At 40.7% G+C, this 18999-nt stretch overlaps 4 protein-coding genes across 7 annotated transcripts; 2 read left to right on the top strand and 2 right to left on the bottom strand.

Moving 5' to 3' along the window:
* Positions 1 to 382: 382 nt before the first annotated feature.
* On the bottom strand, positions 383 to 4883 carry slc25a45 (solute carrier family 25 member 45). 3 transcript variants are annotated; one of them, XM_085781341.1, is made up of 7 exons: positions 4799 to 4883; positions 4205 to 4263; positions 4020 to 4063; positions 3867 to 3938; positions 3581 to 3769; positions 2089 to 2323; positions 383 to 1065 (listed from the first exon to the last, which is right to left on the bottom strand). In XM_085781341.1, exons 2-7 carry the CDS (start codon positions 4239 to 4241, stop codon positions 785 to 787), a joined length of 858 nt encoding a protein of 285 aa, XP_085637467.1. In that variant the 5' UTR covers positions 4242 to 4263; positions 4799 to 4883; the 3' UTR covers positions 383 to 784. The 3 variants fall into 3 exon arrangements, with proteins under 3 accessions (XP_085637467.1, XP_085637468.1, XP_085637469.1); XM_085781342.1 differs by having other exon boundaries at positions 4205 to 4261; positions 4796 to 4874; XM_085781343.1 differs by having other exon boundaries at positions 4205 to 4261; positions 4813 to 4853.
* A 1574-nt stretch (positions 4884 to 6457) lies between these two features.
* Positions 6458 to 9720, top strand: mad2l2 (mitotic arrest deficient 2 like 2). The gene is made up of 8 exons (XM_085781340.1): positions 6458 to 6810; positions 7119 to 7237; positions 7328 to 7399; positions 7478 to 7578; positions 7667 to 7761; positions 8763 to 8836; positions 8958 to 9050; positions 9165 to 9720. Exons 1-8 carry the CDS (start codon positions 6771 to 6773, stop codon positions 9201 to 9203), a joined length of 633 nt encoding a protein of 210 aa, XP_085637466.1. The 5' UTR covers positions 6458 to 6770; the 3' UTR covers positions 9204 to 9720.
* A 793-nt stretch (positions 9721 to 10513) lies between these two features.
* Positions 10514 to 12534, bottom strand: smim1 (small integral membrane protein 1). Its single transcript, XM_085783092.1, has 3 exons — positions 12252 to 12534; positions 11800 to 11971; positions 10514 to 10808 (listed from the first exon to the last, which is right to left on the bottom strand). Exons 2-3 carry the CDS (start codon positions 11901 to 11903, stop codon positions 10682 to 10684), a joined length of 231 nt encoding a protein of 76 aa, XP_085639218.1. The 5' UTR covers positions 11904 to 11971; positions 12252 to 12534; the 3' UTR covers positions 10514 to 10681.
* A 453-nt stretch (positions 12535 to 12987) lies between these two features.
* Positions 12988 to 16087, top strand: tmem82 (transmembrane protein 82). 2 transcript variants are annotated; one of them, XM_085781339.1, is made up of 6 exons: positions 12988 to 13652; positions 13773 to 13845; positions 14012 to 14210; positions 14428 to 14842; positions 15071 to 15258; positions 15895 to 16087. In XM_085781339.1, the coding sequence occupies exons 1-6, from the start codon at positions 13559 to 13561 to the stop codon at positions 15979 to 15981; spliced, it is 1056 nt and encodes a 351-aa protein (XP_085637465.1). In that variant the 5' UTR covers positions 12988 to 13558; the 3' UTR covers positions 15982 to 16087. The 2 variants fall into 2 exon arrangements, with proteins under 2 accessions (XP_085637465.1, XP_085637464.1); XM_085781338.1 differs by lacking the exon at positions 15895 to 16087 and having other exon boundaries at positions 15071 to 15545.
* Positions 16088 to 18999: the final 2912 nt, after the last annotated feature.

Below are 18999 nucleotides of genomic sequence, written 5' to 3'. Positions count from 1 at the left end.
GTTCTGTCCCTTTGTGTGTGAGGAAGGTTTTACACTATCAACTGATTTATAAAGAGCTGGTCCATAAACAGGGTTTGTACACATTTTAGCCAACAAATTCCCATGACTATGCATGACCCCTAAAACTCCAGCGTGTGCATGAAATATAGGAATAAAACTGTTTAAAAAAAAGTATATCATCATCTTGATAGCTGTACTTTCAGATACTGGAGTGAATCAAAACAATGAATCTGAATGGGCAAAAGCTTTTTCTCTAATTTCTTCATTAGAGGCAAATCTCAGATCTTCATTAATGTAAAGTTATTGAATGAAGGTAACATTACATTCAGCCACATCTCATCACTCATTCTTTATGTATACACAGTTAATGAAGTCAGCTACGTTCTTTGTATAGTTTATTTATTAAGAAACTATTTAATGTTTGTTTCCAGCGTATGAATACAAAAGTGGTGACTAACATGAGTATGATGTTTTCTTATGTGCAAAATGTTAACATTTTAAGTGTTTCTTAACATAACGCATTCACATTTTATAAAGTCAAATCTAATTGGTTTCCAGCTGCTTCGCCCAGATCTCATCCAGCAACGCAGACTTGACTCTGAGCCGTGGTCTTCAGTGTGTTCAGGTCCCTGACAGCAGCCAGGCGTCAGTTCCCCTTTCTGACTTCTCAAAATGAGCCTAAAACCCTGAGAATATCTGAACTGCTGTCCTGTCCAGTCTCCACGCCATGGGAGGATCTACCGAGTGCGTCCATCCACTGTCGGGGGGGAGGAGGGGGGCGACGTCATCTCGCCGGTGGACATAAAATCTTCATCAGACTCTCGTAGCTGAGGAAGGTGACGGCGTTGACGGGGAACGCCCTCAGGCTGTTGAGCAGGAGGCCTTTGAAGAAGACCCTCACCCCCTCCTCCCTCACGCTCACCCTCATGCAGTGGAGGACGCCGCTGTACTCCCGGCCGCCCGCCCCCGACATCTGCAGCCTGGCTTTCACCACGTCCATGGGTGTAGCGAAGGCCCAGGTGACCACGCCCGCCACGCCGCCGGCCATCAGTATTGCAAACGTACCTAATGACAGAAAGGATGAATAGTTAATGTAAAGACTCAGTAAAGCTTCAAGCAGAACGTCTTATAATTTGGGATAAATATTCATTTGGACTCAACAATTGACTGATTATATTTTCATCCTTGAGTTTAAATGTTTGTGCCAAATAAAATAAAAAATCCTGACATACTAACATATAACATTCACAAGGCCAAAATTGAGTTTAGTGAGGTCACAGCAAACCTGTGACCTTTGACTTTATACAAACAAAATATTAACATACATTTGGCCTCAAGGATGAAATGATTAGATCGAATGTTGATCTCAAGCTCTTGTGAATATGATATCAGAATTTCATGACTTCTGCAACACTATAAAAATCTCAAAACATGTTTTTGACTTTCTCAAAGGAATTTTAAATTGAAAGCAACTGGACTTGGTTAAATAACCATTCAAAGGCATGGCGTTTCCAGTTTCCAGAGATTTCAGAATTTTTAATCGAAAGCAACTGGACTTGGTTAAATAACCAACTGGACTTGGTTAAATAACCAAGTCCAGTTGCTTTCGATTTAAAATTCCTTTGAGGACAATGAGAATATGCACAGGTTCATGTTTTTGACTTACAAAAATATTCACTAATTATGATACAGTTTCACTAAAGGTCTCTAAGGACAAAATAATAACACTTTATATCCAAAAGGTTAAAGATCAACTTCACTGTGACATCATAATGTTTCTATGATGTCTGTACTGTGGCTCAGGAAGGCAAGACTATGACCACAAGTAAACAACCAGCTGGAGCTGATTCTAGTTTGAAAACATTTTTGTATCTTTTTATGCAGAAACCAATTTCTGCCAGGAAAACTTTTAAAAAGATAAGAAGAGAGACAAGAAATCCTCACTGTAATCAAAATTTTGACTTCTTAAAATTATGTATTTACTAAGTCAATCATAAAACACAAATGTTTAGAAACATTAAACTGTCCTCAGACCACCCTTGTCCCAAACTGTCGTAGGCTCAGTAATCTGAGGCTGTGTAAACTGACCTGGCTGTTTGCCGTTCTCTGTCAGAGCCGCTCGTGTGACCTCATAGGGCAAAAAGTAGAGTCCATAGCAGGGTATGTCCCTGAGGGCGAGTGCCAGCCCCCCTCTGAACAGACCCCTGGGCCCTTCCTCCTTTAGGATAACGGTGAGACAGTGGATGGGTCCACGGTAGCGGTCAGCTGTTGTCTGACCCTGCAGGCGCACCTTCACCAGGTCGATGGGCGCACAGACAGACACCTGGAAGTAGATCAGAGGGTCAGTCCACCCACAGCATCTCAAGACATGATGACATAGAGGTAGATGTTTTTATTAAAGCTCCATACAGTATAAAGGTAGGTGTTTATATCCGGCAGTAATTCTCAGCTATCAGGAGACAGGCTCATCGCCTCCTCTCTTCTGATTAGCGGACAAGAATTTTACTCAAGCTCCAGAGAGACAGAGATGGAGGACTGAGAGAAGAGATGTTTAACTACACTGAGCTGGTTTTTGGTTCTTATAACTGCAAATATATCTTCTTCTGGATCAACAATAAAACACAGACGAAGAAAATACAGGGCTTTAAGGATGTTACAATGGGAAATAATAAACATTAAACAAACTAACACATTGTTTTGGACAAATACAGAATAATATTAGGCTTATCCTGTAAATACAAAAAACTCCATATACTTCTACCTGTGCTTGACAGAAGCTACAGTTTGAATCAGTTGATATAGTCATAAAAGTGTTCAGGAAGATCTTGTGAATCCTAAAGCTACTGTCTTTGGTTACTTAGTGAATCCATCTTATCTCAGAAAAAGAAATATCTGCAACATCTTGTGTTACAGCAAAGGTATTTGTATCTTGAATCCAACAATGTAAATCAGACCTGTATCATCATACGCTAATCTTATTCATGAAACACATCCTCCATAGCAACAAGCACAGCTGCTCCCGCTCTCTCTCTTCCTTGGTGACAGCTGGAGCAGTAGTATTGTTTATTATAAGTGGAGACTCTTGGAGGACTCCTGCTGGTCAGATAAAATACTGCAACTACTGACTGTCATCAAATTTTCATTACGTATTCACACAATATACCGAGGGTGAATCGTCGTGATTTCACAGACTTTTCCTCCTGCATGATCAGAGAAGAATTAATTGTCAACCAGATTGGTCCATGATGAGAAATCTGTGTGTGGATTAATCATTAACTGCTCTGAGCTTGAACCCTAATGATGTTGATGAGACCCTGACCCTTTCCTCTCATTCTTGTTGTCCCTGTTGTTTCAGCCTAAACATATGCAGGACAATCAGGCTTAATCTCCACTTGACACGCTTGATTACTTTGCTTCTGATTGTCATGAACCTTTGGCCGCCCTCTCCTCTGCTGCCTGGCTCAGATCAAACTTCACATTCTTCTAATGTGCTCTAAACCCAGACACTTATTGTTATGCAGATTCCCACAGACACCCAGTCATTAATACCCACATCTATAGCTCCGTCAGGTGTTCTTACCTGCACCAGACCTGAGATGCAGCCAGCAGTGAAGACCTGTGCAGCAGTAGCTGGTTTGCCTTGTGTACGGTCACTGCGCTGAGACTTGGTGAGGTAATCTAAGGCGTTACTGTAGGAGCCAAAGACGACCGAGTTGGTGATGCCAGTGGTGAGCACTGGAAACGCCATGCCTTTGAAGAATCCATGGAGCTGATATAATAAAAGCATAACAAACAAATAAGTGTCCATCTCTCAGATATGGTGTCTGGTATCTGGTGTGAACGGTTAAAAAGGAAATTGCACCCACCCCTTCGTGAGTGTATGTTTGGGTCACACAGTGAAGTATCCCTTTGTAGGCTGAGTGGGCCTGCAGGCGCACCTGAAAATGAAACACCAGGTGTCAGGAGCAGCTGGTTTGATGCTTTTAGTCACATTTATGGATTTCAGAGAGTCATGCAACCTTCACGGTGTCTAATGGATGCCCGACTGCCAGTCCCACAGCACCTATAACACAAAAATACACAAGACGTTGTCATCTCTTATTCCTTCACATGCATACAGCTATTAAACATTATGCAAGAAGTAACTGAGTACACTGTCTCTGCACCTCCACAGATGTCTTTTGGGTTTTGTTTTATTTTTTACCTGAAATGCTCCCAGCTAAGAACTCCAGAAAAGGCATGGCTTTCACAGTTTCACAACCTGCATAAAAGAACAACGTGTGTGACCAGCCATAAAGATAAAACACTGAGGCTCTTTACAGCAGCACACTGGTTAATACACAACTGACACTTAGATACATTAGGTAGGCTATTTATTTACATCATCAAATGAAGGTGATGACGGAATGCTGCTGGTTTTCTCTTATCATAGGTTAACAAAGCCTGTTGTGCTGGTGGTTTTACAATAGATTGATAAACTCTCGTTTTTGAAGCATTTCACATAGGCTACTGTAAGTCTGTAGCCTATATAACAGGAGTAACTCGCCATTAAAAGCGTTACATAATTATAGCACGACTGCAACAAAGACAAAGATTTGCTATCGTGCACCAACTTGTTAGTAGTAGTAGTAGTAATTTATTTGTCCCCGTAGGGAAATTGAGTTGCAGCAGATCACTTGACATTTCATCTAAGAAACAACAACAGCACAGATAAAAACAGCACAGTACAACTTTCACACAGATTAACACTCATCATTAACACTCATCATCAGTGAGTCACACTTGTTATGTTTACCTTTTCGTATAAATCACCTCATTGTTTGAACATCTCCGGAGTCCTGAGCCTTATCGTCCTTTTCCCCCTGTGCCTCTGCTTTGCTCTGCTCTGAGCTCTCAGCCTCCTGCACCATAGACTGCCTGCACCGCTTCCTGTTTAAATGGCTGCCTTTTCGAAATAAAAGCAAACCTCTGCTACATTTTCGTGTAAATCATTAACTAAACAAAATTATTTCTCGCCATATTAAGCACTATTCTAGTATAGCCTCGCAGAAGTAGGCTAGTTGCCTAATAGTTTGTGGTAATAGTGGACGTAGCTACTGGATGTGAGGTTAGGTCGTAAATTAGGGGCGCATTCCTACTATGCATCTTCACAGTTTCCACCCGTGTAGGATTTTATTTTGAAAGGCAACCCGCACGGTTTCCCCTATCGAAATGTTTCGACTTTTGCAGCGTGAATGTTAATGTTGTAGTTAAAGTAGTAAAATAAACCATCTCGAGTGATTCCGTGTCAGCTTCTCTCATCTCTGCAGAATTGTGCACCAAACCAAACAACTTGCATGTCGTCTCGTCTGTCAACACCTTCATGTGAGCTGTTGGTTGGGGTGCGCCCCGCCCCCTTTTTACAAAGCATCTGAGAGTGTAGTGAGTATTTGAATAGAGAGAAGTTAAATACTTTGGCTCTTTACTGCAAAAGAATCCGCCGCCACAAGTGTTGGTTTTGTTTGTCTCTCTGGTCTGTCTGCTTTTCTGCAGGTCAGGGAGTTTGAGAGCAGGTGTCTAACTCGCTCAGTTAAGAACATTCCTCTGTGTGGCCTCGAAAACTCCTTGGTTACCTTCTCTTGTTTTTTAGTGTGAATGCTTTCTCCTTTCACAGTGTCACTGCTATGGCAAGCTGGTGATCTCGAAATGAAAGCTGTAGAGAAAAAGAACTTAGAGTTAGGCACACATAATAACTTTATTTTCCCTTTAAACACCACCACAAGGAATTTGAAATGAAACATTCAAGAAGTATCTTTTCTTTTTTGTTGTTGAAAACTTTATTATTGTCCAACAACATGTAGAGTGCACGTAAGAACAGAGGATAAAACGACAGACATCCCAAGACATGAAGACATAACAGAGATGGCAAGCCCAAATTGGTCAAATTAATTAACATAAAATAAATATAGGAAGCATTAAAAAAATTTAGATATTAAAATAAATAGAAATAAAATTAGAAAAAAGTAGAGATAAATAATAAAGCAATGTAAAGTGGCAGACAACTCCACTTAAGGTAATTTAAGTAAAACTGAAGAGCTGAGCTTTGTTAGTTTCAATATTTCAGAGACTCAAAAAAAAAATTCAGTTCAATTAAAAATAATGGGAATGGAGGGGTTGCTTTGGACATTTTAACTTTATGTATGTGGAATTTATAGTTATGTGAAAAGATTGACTAGCCTACAGATGAATTCATATTATTTTGAGAGAAAAAGACAAAAAATAATGATTGTTTTCATCAAAGTGATTAAAAAAAAAATCACATTTTCCAAATCTTTCCAAAAAGTAATACAAAGTGGACATTTATAAATTAAGTGGATGATACTTTCTCTATTACTTTTACAAAAGGTGCAAGTAGATGATAATCGGCAAAAGCGCAGAGTGTTACGCCATCACTAGTGGACTCGAAACAGTCTCGCTTGTAAACAACGATGACGTCTACATCAAGCGCCATTAGCTAAGCTAATGGTTGAAAACCCGCGTTTCGGGTCGTGGGATGTATTCAATTTTTATTTCATTTAAAAGTCTGATTCAGGATTTTTGTAATATCTTTGTGAAAACTCAAACTTTATTTCTCTTTCCATCGGGTTGACATCGAGTCAGGCAGCAACAAAGTAACTATATTTAACAAGTAAAAACAGCTTCAGATATAAAATGCGGGCTTCATAGACTGCTGCTTTAGCCAGCTAGAAAACTAGCTATTTCTCTCATTTGACAGTTTCTGTGGACAAAACATGACAACTCTTACAAGACAAGACCTCAATTTCGGACAAGGTAAGGAAATCAAAACGAGGAAGAAATGTTTGAACAATATTATTTTAGCTGTAGTTGCAAAGTGAGAAGCTTGACGACATTGTGTTGATAGATTTGGCTGTTAAATGTGACAGTGCCTTCTTGTAAATAACCCTGTTACAGACACAGCTTAATATATTTGCTGAATCGCGGACATAATGGCCTGGCCAGTTTATCATGAACCCAAACCAAGCAGTGTATTACTGCATTATCGTGTCTCTAACAAGCTGGATGTGGCGTTACATTCGCTGGATTCAATAACTCAGTTGAGTCGCATTTTCTTTTTTCAGTGGTTGCTGACATCCTGTGTGAGTTCCTGGAGGTCGCTATTCATCTCATCCTCTATGTCCGTGAAGTTTATCCCTCTGGAATATTTCAAAAGAGAAAGAAATACAACGTGCCTGTGCAGGTATAGATCAGTAAATGTGTAAACTTTACATGGAGGTCACATCTATTTATGTTTCTAATGGTCATCTGTCTTTGATATGTTTATTTCTAGATGTCATGCCACCCAGAGCTGAACCAGTATATCCAGGACACATTACACTGTTTAAAACCGCTCATTGAGAAGGTAAGAGATGACCTGAAGGTGACTTTTCAATCTCAAGTATTGTGTCACCTGTGCTGAAGTCTTTCGTTTCCCCACCAGAACGATGCAGAGAAGGTCGTGGTGGTCATCATGGACAAAGAGCATCACCCAGTAGAGAGATTTGTGTTTGAGATTTCTCAACCTCCGCTGCTTTCCATCAGGTTTTCCCCTCATTATTTTCTTAAGGAAATGAATGTAAGCCTGTTTTGTTATCAGCGTGGTCGTATTCACCAACTTTTGTCTTTGCAGCTCTGACACATTACTGTCTCATGTGGAGCAGCTGCTAAGGGCGTTTATCCTGAAGATCAGTGTGTGTGATGCTATTTTAAATAATAACCCACCAGGTAACATCATTACTTCAACACAAACACAACACGTCATTGTCATAATCTGAAATTTTTCATGCAGGTGGTTGATGTTGAGTTAACAGTGGAAACTGATACAATTGCAGCTTTTATCTTGTAACAATGCAGAGCAGCATTTAATACGGTCATTAGTTACACTTGTGTTTGAGAGAGCCCATGTTATCTTTCACTGTATAAGGTGACTTGGGCCCTGTTCAGACTATATATTACCATACTTGTCTAGTGATCTGACTGATCACTAGTGTTCAGCTTGTCTAAGTTGTTGTATGAATGCATCCAAGATCCACTGAGGGTGCACAGTGGTTGTTTTAGCAGTGTGAATGCAAATGCATCCTGACTACACTGAAGGACTGAACTACTTTACTGATGTCCAGTTACATAACAAACTCAAAAATGATACATTTATGTTTATAGTTAACTTTTTACGAGTTTACTTTTATTCTACAGCTGTTCACTGATTTGATCTCCATGTGCAATAAGAGTTGATCACCTCTCACACAATTTACAAGGCATTTTATTTTTGTTATGTTTCTTTGTTGTTGTTTTTGATATGTTATCAACACCCACAGGCTGTGTAGTGTCTCAAGAAGCCCTGTTAGGTAAATGCTTAGGGTGCACAAGGTTGAGATAAAGACTCCGGCTGTGGTTGGAATTGGAATTAATGGAGGCAGGATTTGGGAGTAAACTGACAGGAAGGATAAGACTGTGACATGTAGATCAGGGTATAACGTTCTCCATGGTCCTATACATGCTGTTCAGAGGCTGTAGGCCGACTGAAATTACAGGGTGAATCTTTAAATCTTTTAAGCAAGTGAATTACTGCTAAAAGCTGTGTGAACTGAAGGTTGAGGGACAAGAGAGTTAAGCTTGTAATGTCAAAGACTTTGTTGTTAAGGAATTTTATGACATGTAAGTGATATTAAGAAGGGAACAGATACAGGACAGACCTATGTGAGTGACTTGTTGTTTTTTCGTTACAGGGTGCTCGTTTACGGTGCTAGTACATACCAGAGATGCTGCCACACGCAACATGGAGAAGGTTCAAGTAATCAAGGTGAGGGTTTTAAAACACGGCCGCTTCATTGATTAAAATAGCAGCATGTTTCCTTCTTGGTAGCAGAACAATTACGTATATGTCTTTGTCTTGTGTCACATTTGGGAATTTCCTTCCTCAGGATTTCCCATGGATAGTTGCTGATGAGCAAGAAGTCCACATGCAGGAGCCCAGGCTCATCCCACTGAAGACCATGACATCTGACATAGTGAAAGTGAGCGGACTCATCCTCCTCATTCATTAGTGTAGTTGTAATAGTTAATAACAAGTTACCACATTCAAACTCCCCCATTCTTACCAATTCGTTTGTACATTTTCTCTTCCACAGATGCAGCTCTATGTGGAGGAGAGAGCCCAAAAAACATAGTCACCTCCCCTGCAGGAATGAGTGATTCCCCGGCATGAACTAGTTGGTGACAACACTGAATCACGAGCCGGGCAGAATGCAGCCTGTCAGAGGCGCCCCGGTCCAGAAAGATGAAGAGACATAAGATTATATTAAGAGTGAGGTCGTCCTCCTTGTGGGGCATGTGTGTGAGGTGCATTCTGTACATAACGCTGCAGTTTGGGCTGGACCATTACATTTGGCTGACATGTGTCTTGTCTGCCTCCGATTTAAACACATCCGATACACATATACATAAATATGATTCTATCTTTATTGCCATGGACTGTGCTTTATTGTTTTAAATGCAGACCAGTATAGTAACGTGATCATCAAAATGTATGTTGCATTGTGTCTCCAGTAACCATCGCCAATGTTTCCTTCCACCTTTATGTGACAAATGGAAAGTTGTGATGTGCATTTCATTTTTACTGCTGGTAGCATTGTGACTCACATGTAAAGAGTTATTATTACATTGTAATAAAACATTTTTAACGCAGCTGCATGAAAAATATCTGTTGTTATTTGTACATAGTTTTCAGCAGAATGATCCTTGGTAATAAAAAGGCAAAGCTTTATTTACACGGCACATTTCATTCCAGATGATAGCACGCTGTGCTAAGTCATCGTGGAAGTTCCAATGTGGATAATGTAAAGAAAAAACATGAGACACCAATAACATCTAGCTTATAAAGTTCAAAATCTGCTGAGATCAGTTTGCTTCTGTACTCGTATAAACACCACGATCAGTTTGCTTAGCCCTATCTAACAAACACAGTTTCTACTGTATCAGCAACAACAGGAGTCCTAACCAAATGGTAAAAGACCCAGTTACCAGTAAAGAGAAAATAAAAAGTTTTGTGTGTTGGTTTCGCAGTAACATAATGAAATTGAGTATTGCAGCAAAAAACAAAGCAGCCATGCACAATTCATAGACTGACATCAGCCTGATGAAGTGGAAGTTGGATGCTCAGTCATCTGCACCACTTACTAGATCTTTCAGGAACACAAAGGAAGAATGAGAGTAGTGATCCTAAAACCAATGACACTGGTCAGTCAAAACCTACACAGAGGCAGGAAGTGGCAACCACGACAATGATGAGAGAGAGTCTGTTTTATAAAGTATTATAAGACACAACTTGATGCTTTTGCTATTTTAAACTCAGATGACTCTTTATACCTTTTTTCAATACTGTTTTATTACAACAAACAATAAAACTTGTTTATTACAGTAAAAAAATATTTTACACATTTATATAACTTTCATTTTCCACATATCTACAATCAGGATGCAAGAATCATAACCAAAAAAATCACAGATTTTCAGTATAGCAATATTTGATTTCTTTGATTTCTTATCATAATTAATTTGATCAAAAAGTACACTTAATTGTTAGCATGCTCTTTTTCTTTATCTACAAAGTCTAGATAGATTTTGCTCCTGACAGCACTGAGCAGCGCTATGGGCACCTGTGGATGTAGTATCCCGTCACATATCCTATGATGTAGATGGACACCAGAGCAGCCAGAGCTCCTGCTGTCCTCATTGCTATTCCAGTGTTGCCGACACAGACTCTGTCGTAGAACCTGTGAATGGGGGACAAAATAAATTCAGTCGAATTATTGACTCGAATTGTGTATTTATTTTTCTTCTTTTTTTTGCCGAGTCACATATGAATAAAAAATACATTTAGTCCAATGATCCAGTCATGTCTTATGAAAGAGTGAAACCACAAGTAGGCAATCGGGAGGACGGGGATATGAAGCAAACAACAGCTCTCTGGACAAACTACGTTAAAAACCCTTCTTTGATCAATATTTTGTTTAACATGGTTTTTTCACATAAAAAAACCCACCACCTGCTGGCTCCAAGTGAAAGAGCAGAGAGCATCTAAATGGTTAGAGGTGGAAACACCAGAGAGACGCAGCCACATGTTTGAGCCTGAGTCAGGCCCAGACTCAGAGGAGGAGTCTGTTGAGACCAGAACCAGAGACAAGCAGACCGGTCAGAGCGGTTTGCACAGCTGGCATCTTTTGTAACAGTTAGCATGGAGAGCATAATTGTCTGTTTCCAATAAATAGTGGAACAAGGTTCTTATATACAAGACATATGTAACGTGAGAAAAGTCAGTACCTTGACATGTTTCAACAGGAACTTCCTCAGAAGCATCATCTGGTGTTAGGGTGATGTGTCTTTTTACCAGCTGATGTTATCGAGGTACTGACTTTTCTCACATTACATAATTATGTCTTGTATATAAGAACCTCGTTCCAGTAGAATGTAGAATTGTTGTAGAATGGTTAGTGCAGTTAGCGTCTTTTTCTGAACATAGTGTACCAGTATTTTCAAAAAGGTTTGCTGAGTGAGCATCTTTTATTTGTTTATGTTGTCTGTTGGCTTGTAAATGTCTCAGGTGTATTCAGCCCCGCCCCCCATCCCCACAAATTGACAGGATGGGCTCCTCAGAGACCTTGTCACTGGATCACTGCACTTCACAGTGGAAACATCACAGTGCTGACTGATAACTGATGATATGAAAACCTTTTATGTGGAGACTTTGGATCTTTAATGTTTCACCTCATCACAGTGGACTGTGACGCCTCCACTTTCATGTCGATGTTGTCCTCGTTCCAGCGATCATACTGCACAGTGCCTCTGTCAGTGTCTCTGTTGGGCTCCATGTGTGAAGTTCTCCTGCTCCTTAGAGGTTTACTGGGAACACTGTTCACTCACTGCTTCACTGCTCGGCCTGCACACACACACACACACACACACACACACACACACACACGGACTTTCAACCACTATCTATAGTAATGACAAGAATTAAAGTGCCAGGTTTGCCCACTTTAAACTGCTTCTTAATACAATGCTGATGCAGATGAATCAGGTCAGTCAAGGATCTATGTTGTCTACTGAGACCACATGACTGAAATAACTATTTTCTAAAGGCAGGGATTGGTTGATTGCCACTCAAAGCAGACGCCATTTTACATCCCAACATTCACATAAACTCAGTTTGTACTCACCTGAGTGTGAAACAGTCAACAAGCTGCTCATGAAGCTCTGCTCTCCTGCGCTTTTAAAGCCACCACTGAGACTGAAAGCCATTCCTCCTGCTCCTGCTACAAGACCTCGGCCATAGTTCATGTGTTCACTGAGGTCAGTCGGTCATAAACTCATTGGTTGGAATCCAACTGTCGTCTTTCACCTCCTTATATGACTCCAGCTCAGTGATAAAGGGCAATTCAAACCCTGAGTGCTGTGGTTAGTCTCCGGTGTCATCACATCCTGTGCTGATACTGGACTGAAGAGCACAAATGCTTAGTGCTGAAGATTTCATGATCCCCCCTCCTCCCCCCTGTGTTAACAGGGCATTTGGTTAAATGTAACCATTGTCATTTCAAAGATATTCTGTCTATACGGAGTAACAGCACCCTCTGGTGTTTGTGTGTGTAAAGTATCCACCAATCTCAGCAATGCACTCATTCTACCACCATATACACTTGTTTATAATGTCACAGGACATTTTAAATGGAGAAACGGACCCTGTCTGTGTTGGCAGGTATGTGCTGCAGCCCACCTGTGGAATTAACATGCAGATCACCCATTAGACCAGTGGGATCCTGCAACCACAATGGGCCCCACGTCCCCTATATCAAGACTCCTGCCTGCAGAGGTTTCACTGCCCTTTGATCTCCTGCAGGCACTGGTGGAGGTTTATCCATTAACTATGTGGATGTTGTGCAGTGCTGCCCCCACATGGACAAACATGAGGGTCTGCTACACTTGAGGTTTGTCTTCATTTGTGTGTTTGTCTCTGTGCATGTGTTACGCAACAATATAGGTTTTTGTTTGTTGCACAGATTAGAAGACCATAATGTTTCAGGCTATGATTATAAACTCAACTTCCAAATATTGTTCCTGGCAAATTAGGGTTTTTCCCCCTCTAAAAGATTCATGACATGAAAACATCCTTGTGTATTGTTTTTCTATTCATAATGTGTTTGTGGACCACTAGAGCACAACTAATCCCTGCCATCACTTTAGAGTGTTTTTCCCCCCATGGTGCAACAACCTCCATTATCTTGTTATGAGTCAGGCTGTTGAGGGCCTCTGCTCCACGCTCAGGTGACCTTTGGTACCGGACACATATTAGACTCATACATGAGCAAAGCTCAATGCTGAGGCGACAGAAATAAACAGAGGAGTTTAACTGATCGGGAATAACCACAAATTATGGTTCCTAAGTGTTTTAGATTTACCTTCATGCATATTTTGTAAAATCTGTGACTTTTAGTTTTAGCGTTTCTTTTTTGAAGTCAAAGGTGGTACGATGTTATCCTTCCTCACGTCTCTTTTTCCAACTTCCTACCTCATACCGGGATGGTTGACTCTGGATACAAACCCACTGGAGAGTTTATTTCAAGGTGGGCTACTCATCTGTTTGCTCTCTCTGACGACGACATCACTACAGGTTGTTTCTACACTGCACATGAGGCCGTAGTGTGTTATTGAAATGCAAATTTAGTGTGTTGTGTGACCTGCAGGGCTGGTGGGTGCGTGCGGGATCTCAGTGCTCTGCTCCTTGATGAGAGTGCACCTATTTTTAGAGGAAGAGAGGTGAGGAAATCTATCTTTTAATAGATCTGTACTTGAAGATGAATTTGGTGAATCATCTGAGCAGTTTCAAGTTTTTAAACTTTCACCATTCTCATGAAAATATTCATGTTTCAGTTCAGTGGTTCACTTTAATTTCTTTAGTGTCTTTTTCACCAACAATCCACAGCTGGACTGATGAAAATAATAAAGACACGTCAAGCCAGGGGACACACAGTCATCAAAGGAGAACTAAAACTGGACTTTCTGAGGTGCTCTACTTTCTCTTTGTGACTGGGATGCTGGCGGTGGTGGGCTCCCGTGTGGCGTCTCTGGTGGTACTAGAGTTCTGTCTCCGGGCTGTGTCTGGATGGGTTACAGCCGGACCAGTAAGAAACCAATAATGTGATAAAAAAATAAATAAACCTGACTCTCAACTGTACTACCACTTGATTTCCTCCCTGCATCTATTATTTGATTTTTGCTGAGTTAATTTTTGGATTTATTCATCTCACAATGACACATGACGTCTGCTCCACCAAGCAGGCCATCATCTGTTTTGATTCATCCGTCAGTTCTGCTCATGTGCTCCTTTGTTTCCCACAGGAGTCCAGGAAATTTCTGCTGCAGCTGTTAGTTCAGAGCCAGTTTTCTCTGGGCTGTGCCCTAAGTTGCAGTCTCAACTTCCTCCACGAGGGGGCGTCCCAGCGCTGGCTATGTCTGCTCCTGGCAGCAGCACTTAGCTGGTTCCTGGCTCGGCAGGCCACACGCCTGCTGCACCATGTCATGGCTCTGTATAAACTCCACAGCTCACAGCGCTACTGCGGCATTTGCATCAGCCTCCTCTCATCAGGCCGCTGCCTGCTGCCCATGCTGTGCAGGACTATGATCATTACCTTCTCTGTGGCTGTGGTGGCCGCTGTGTCAATCATTAATCAACACTTCCTCTCTGCAACAGAGGCCCTCAGGTTTTGGACACCACTGACTATCTGTTACACACTGCTGGTGGTGTACATGCAGGGTGAGACATATCAAAACATGAAAATTAACATACTCTAAAAAAAAACATTAATGATGCCTCAGCCTGAAACAATATGATCCATCCCTAGAACTCAGTGATAAATTATGCATCAGTGAGCTCCTTCCCTCTGGTCTGCTCTGATCACTAGCGCAGTCTGTAGTTTTAAACACTATTCCAACCTGTCCTACATTCTTGCCACATATTTTCCTCTCATGCTGCATTTTGCAGAGGATCAGCACCGTCTGCCCGGCAGCCAAGCTGTCCTGAACGCAGTGGTGGTGCGCCTCGGGGGGTTGATGGTCCTGATGCTGACTGTTGGACGCTGGGCTGACGTGCTCCACATCCTAATGTGTTTCCTGGGTGAGGCCAGCTGTCTAATCCCCAATAAGGATTTGCTGGATGCAGCATCCTCACAGGTCAGTGAGTCTCCCTGGAAGCAGCACACAGGGCCAAAAGCACTTTCTCTCCGCCGAGACTCAAAAAACTGGGGCAGAATATCAATGCGTTCATTAGACTGCGTCCCAAGATGAAGCTGAACTTCTCTAACTTGTGTCCCAGGTGGAGCAGGTTTAAGACCCTCAAGACAGATTCAGGTCAAAGTATTCTCTGATTCAGAATATTGAGCCTACTTTTCCTTTCACTGAGCCAGCCTGACTAAATAGCTGAGAGTTTCAAATAAAAGGCATGTAGTTGATGCATCGCAAGTAAAAAAAAAAGAAAGAAAAAGATGCAGATTATGCATTTATGTTGGCTTTAGAGGGCTGAATCTATTCTGCAAATAAAAAGGTACATAAAATGAAATGAAATCAGATTAACTTTAAAGATGTAAATCCAACAATAGGCTACCTGATAAATTAGTAGCTATGGTTAATTTGATAATATTAATATGATAATATTGTCACATTCATTATTCTGATCATACCAGACATGCAAGGGCAGTGCCAATGACTATCTGTAGCCTATGCTCTACATCAGCAGCTTGCTTATAGCCTACCCTCTATTATCATCTTAGGTCATGTATTTCATCTGTCATGTTTCCTGTATGCATCTAGGAGGGGGAGGAGGACTACACACACTACGCTAAACCTGAGCGTCAGCGACGAAGACCAAAAGCGCAAGAGAAGGAGCATCACAGATAGCAGCTCTGTGATTCTAAAACCTAGTGGTACTTCAATTTCATTAGTGTAGCTCCAACAATTAATGTTTTTGTACATAATAGGCTATGTGATATTTTTTTCATTAAAACTTCCAAGAAGCATGCTATGAGTAACATGTGTGATTCTTCAACCACAATGTGATGTTAGATAAAGAAAATAACTGAACAGTAGCCGGCCATAATCAACAACCACTGCCTGTATAGGGAGTAGTGAACATCCTCAGTACAATAACATTATTCCAGATGTCTGGGGGGGTAATATTATCCATACTCTTGAGTCAGAAATTGATGTTCTTGATTGATATTTTCTTCTTAATCTAATTTTCTCTCTGGTTGTCAGTGCACTAATACTATGCCAACAGACTTGCAGTTCTGGATGTTATTACAGGAGTCAGTGTGATCTCTTGGATGAATTAATGCTGTATCTTGGATAGAGATTTTGGCCGGTAACTCCTGAGAATACTTACTCTTCCAACATTTTCTTTGTGGGGCCCACTTGGAGCCTGAGGGGGTGTTGTTACGTTCTCACAGCCGACTGACATGTAAAGGTTAAAATAAGTGAGATTTATACTGTTATAATTAAACAAGATGCCTATAATGAGCTGATTCTAATTATTAGAGGAAAAAGAAGAAAAATCACAGCTACTCTATGTGCTTTTATTTTCAACAATATGAATCCTCTGATTTATTTGGTTGAAAAAAAAAGTAAAAATAAAATAATAACAAATATAGTATAGGCTACATTAAAAAACAACAAACAAAACATGCAACAGCGTCACATTAAATAGGCTACATTTTTACTGATCGGTGAGTCTCTTCAGAAAACAGACATGACTCTTGGCAATAAGGCTCGGCTTATTTGTATCGCCCATCGCTGACAAACGGCTGCTGGTAATTATTATCTACATTGTCTCATTCCCACATAACGTGTGGGCCTTAGAGGCACCGCTCTGCTTCTGTCGTCTGTCTGCTCGGTGGAAAGAAAGGCAAAATGGCTGACGACAGCGTTAGTGCTTTAATGTCACACAAAATGGCGTTAGACAAAGAAAAGGCTAGGTGACTTGGTTTTGCTCTGACCTTTGCTCCGACGAACAAAGACCGTTTTACTTAAGTCAACAAACCGCTTCAGTGGACCTCACTAAGGCCTACTGACTCCAAATTAACTTTACAACACCCGTAGGTTTTTTTTTTTTTCTCATGAGGGACGTTGACTACATGTTACCACCTTAACATCATGACATGGTAAACTCTGCGCTGTATCAATAAGTGTGACGGGTTATTGGTTTACTGAGACCCCCGTCAAATTAAAAATCCACATATTCACGCCGGTATTATGCCCATTAGATGTCTTTATTGACAGAAACATATTCCACGAGAGGGTTTTTGTGATATCAGTCCCACGTCATTCCGTGATGAAAATATAGGGAAAAAAACACACAAAACAAAAGGCTTGTGAAATTACAGTGCGCACATTGGCCTGGCGGTCCAGTTTTTCCGAGATAATCCAGGTCTGGAAATCACTGACGAGGAAATTTAGATTTGGTGTCTTGTCGATCCACCAAAATAGGATATTTGAAGGTAGGTACTCCCGTGGGTTTATTAGATTTTTGATTGAATATAATTCCACATCAGGACGGACTCAGTAGACAACACGGAGGACCTTCTCCATGAGCACCCGAATATGGTGAAAATGCCCATTGCAATGGCGGAGAGGTTTGTTGTAGCCTCCTCCGGAGATTTCCAGACGTTTCTGTTCTCATCTGATAGGCACGCAGCACGCAGGCGCACAGCGGTTTAGTGTGTGTGTGTGTGTGTTTCCCCTGTTACCGCAGTTTGACGCACGCGCACTGCCGCTGCTAATATGCACGCTTAATATAGTAACAAAAGCAGAATAATGCTGCTGTGTAGTAACAGAGCTCCTCTTCTAAACTTACATTCAGTGGCCGTTTTCTATAGGCTCAGCGGTAGGCTACATTCAGCTTCTGCATGGGTAAACACACAATACTATACATTCACTAAAATCTGTCCATCCACTATGTTAGCTGAGATATGTTAAATATTCTAGGATAGGCCTACTCATTAGAATAAAGTGTCATAAAACGTGTAATAACAGGTAAAGTGTTCCAAGGAAGACAAATACAAAGTGCAAGTTTTATTTGCCCCTCATCACTGCTTATCACCACTGGTCTCTTGGACCTTTGGACATGGGCCCAATTGTCTCAGGTTACTTATTAGCCTGCAACAGCTCTCAGACCAGGTCAAAGTTCTTGACTTCATAGCCTCCACGCCATTTTTTCACCCACTAGTATTCATAGGGGTAAATTAGTCAAATGGTATTTGCCCTGACAGACCAACAGGGCAAACATAAGCCATACTAGGCTACAGCAGGTTAATACATACAGTAAAGTCGAATCAGACTAACTATTTGAAAAATATTTATTATTTTGATATGGTAAGATGTTCATGAGTATTTTTTATTGCCCTGTCTCAACTGTGACAGGTGTCTTTCACCTGTTAGTTAAAAAAATAAAAATCTATCGTGATAATTTAATTTCTCACAATTTCCCACAATGCATTGCTCAATAATAATAGAGTTTCCACTGTTTATATTAGTAGGCTATACATTGCACAGGAATTTGTTTTAGACAAAATACTTTTTGAGTCTTAGTTTGAGAATATTCCTATAAATTAATCTCTGACAACTTTAGTTTTAGTTGCATCAGTAGAACGAAGGCTAACAGATTAATTAACCTGGGCCATGAAAAGCTGTTACCAATACATAACAAACCAAAAGATGAATCTGCACAATGTATCTGAGTCACATCTTCAGTTGGTTCCAAAAAGTGATTCTCAAAGTCTAGAACAATACTGGATAGATGAACAATATATATGAATTATTGATGATAATGATATTGTCTAAAATATTAGGTTAGGGTTATGATCACATCATTCACATCGTTTTCATACTCATCAAACCCTGTGGAAGCATTTTACATTTATT

This window comes from Trachurus japonicus, chromosome 7 (genome assembly GCF_045865225.1).
Source record: "Trachurus japonicus isolate A0001 chromosome 7, Traja_1.0".
NCBI classification, from domain to species: domain Eukaryota; kingdom Metazoa; phylum Chordata; class Actinopteri; order Carangiformes; family Carangidae; genus Trachurus; species Trachurus japonicus.
This window is presented reverse-complemented; position numbering and strand designations above follow the sequence as displayed.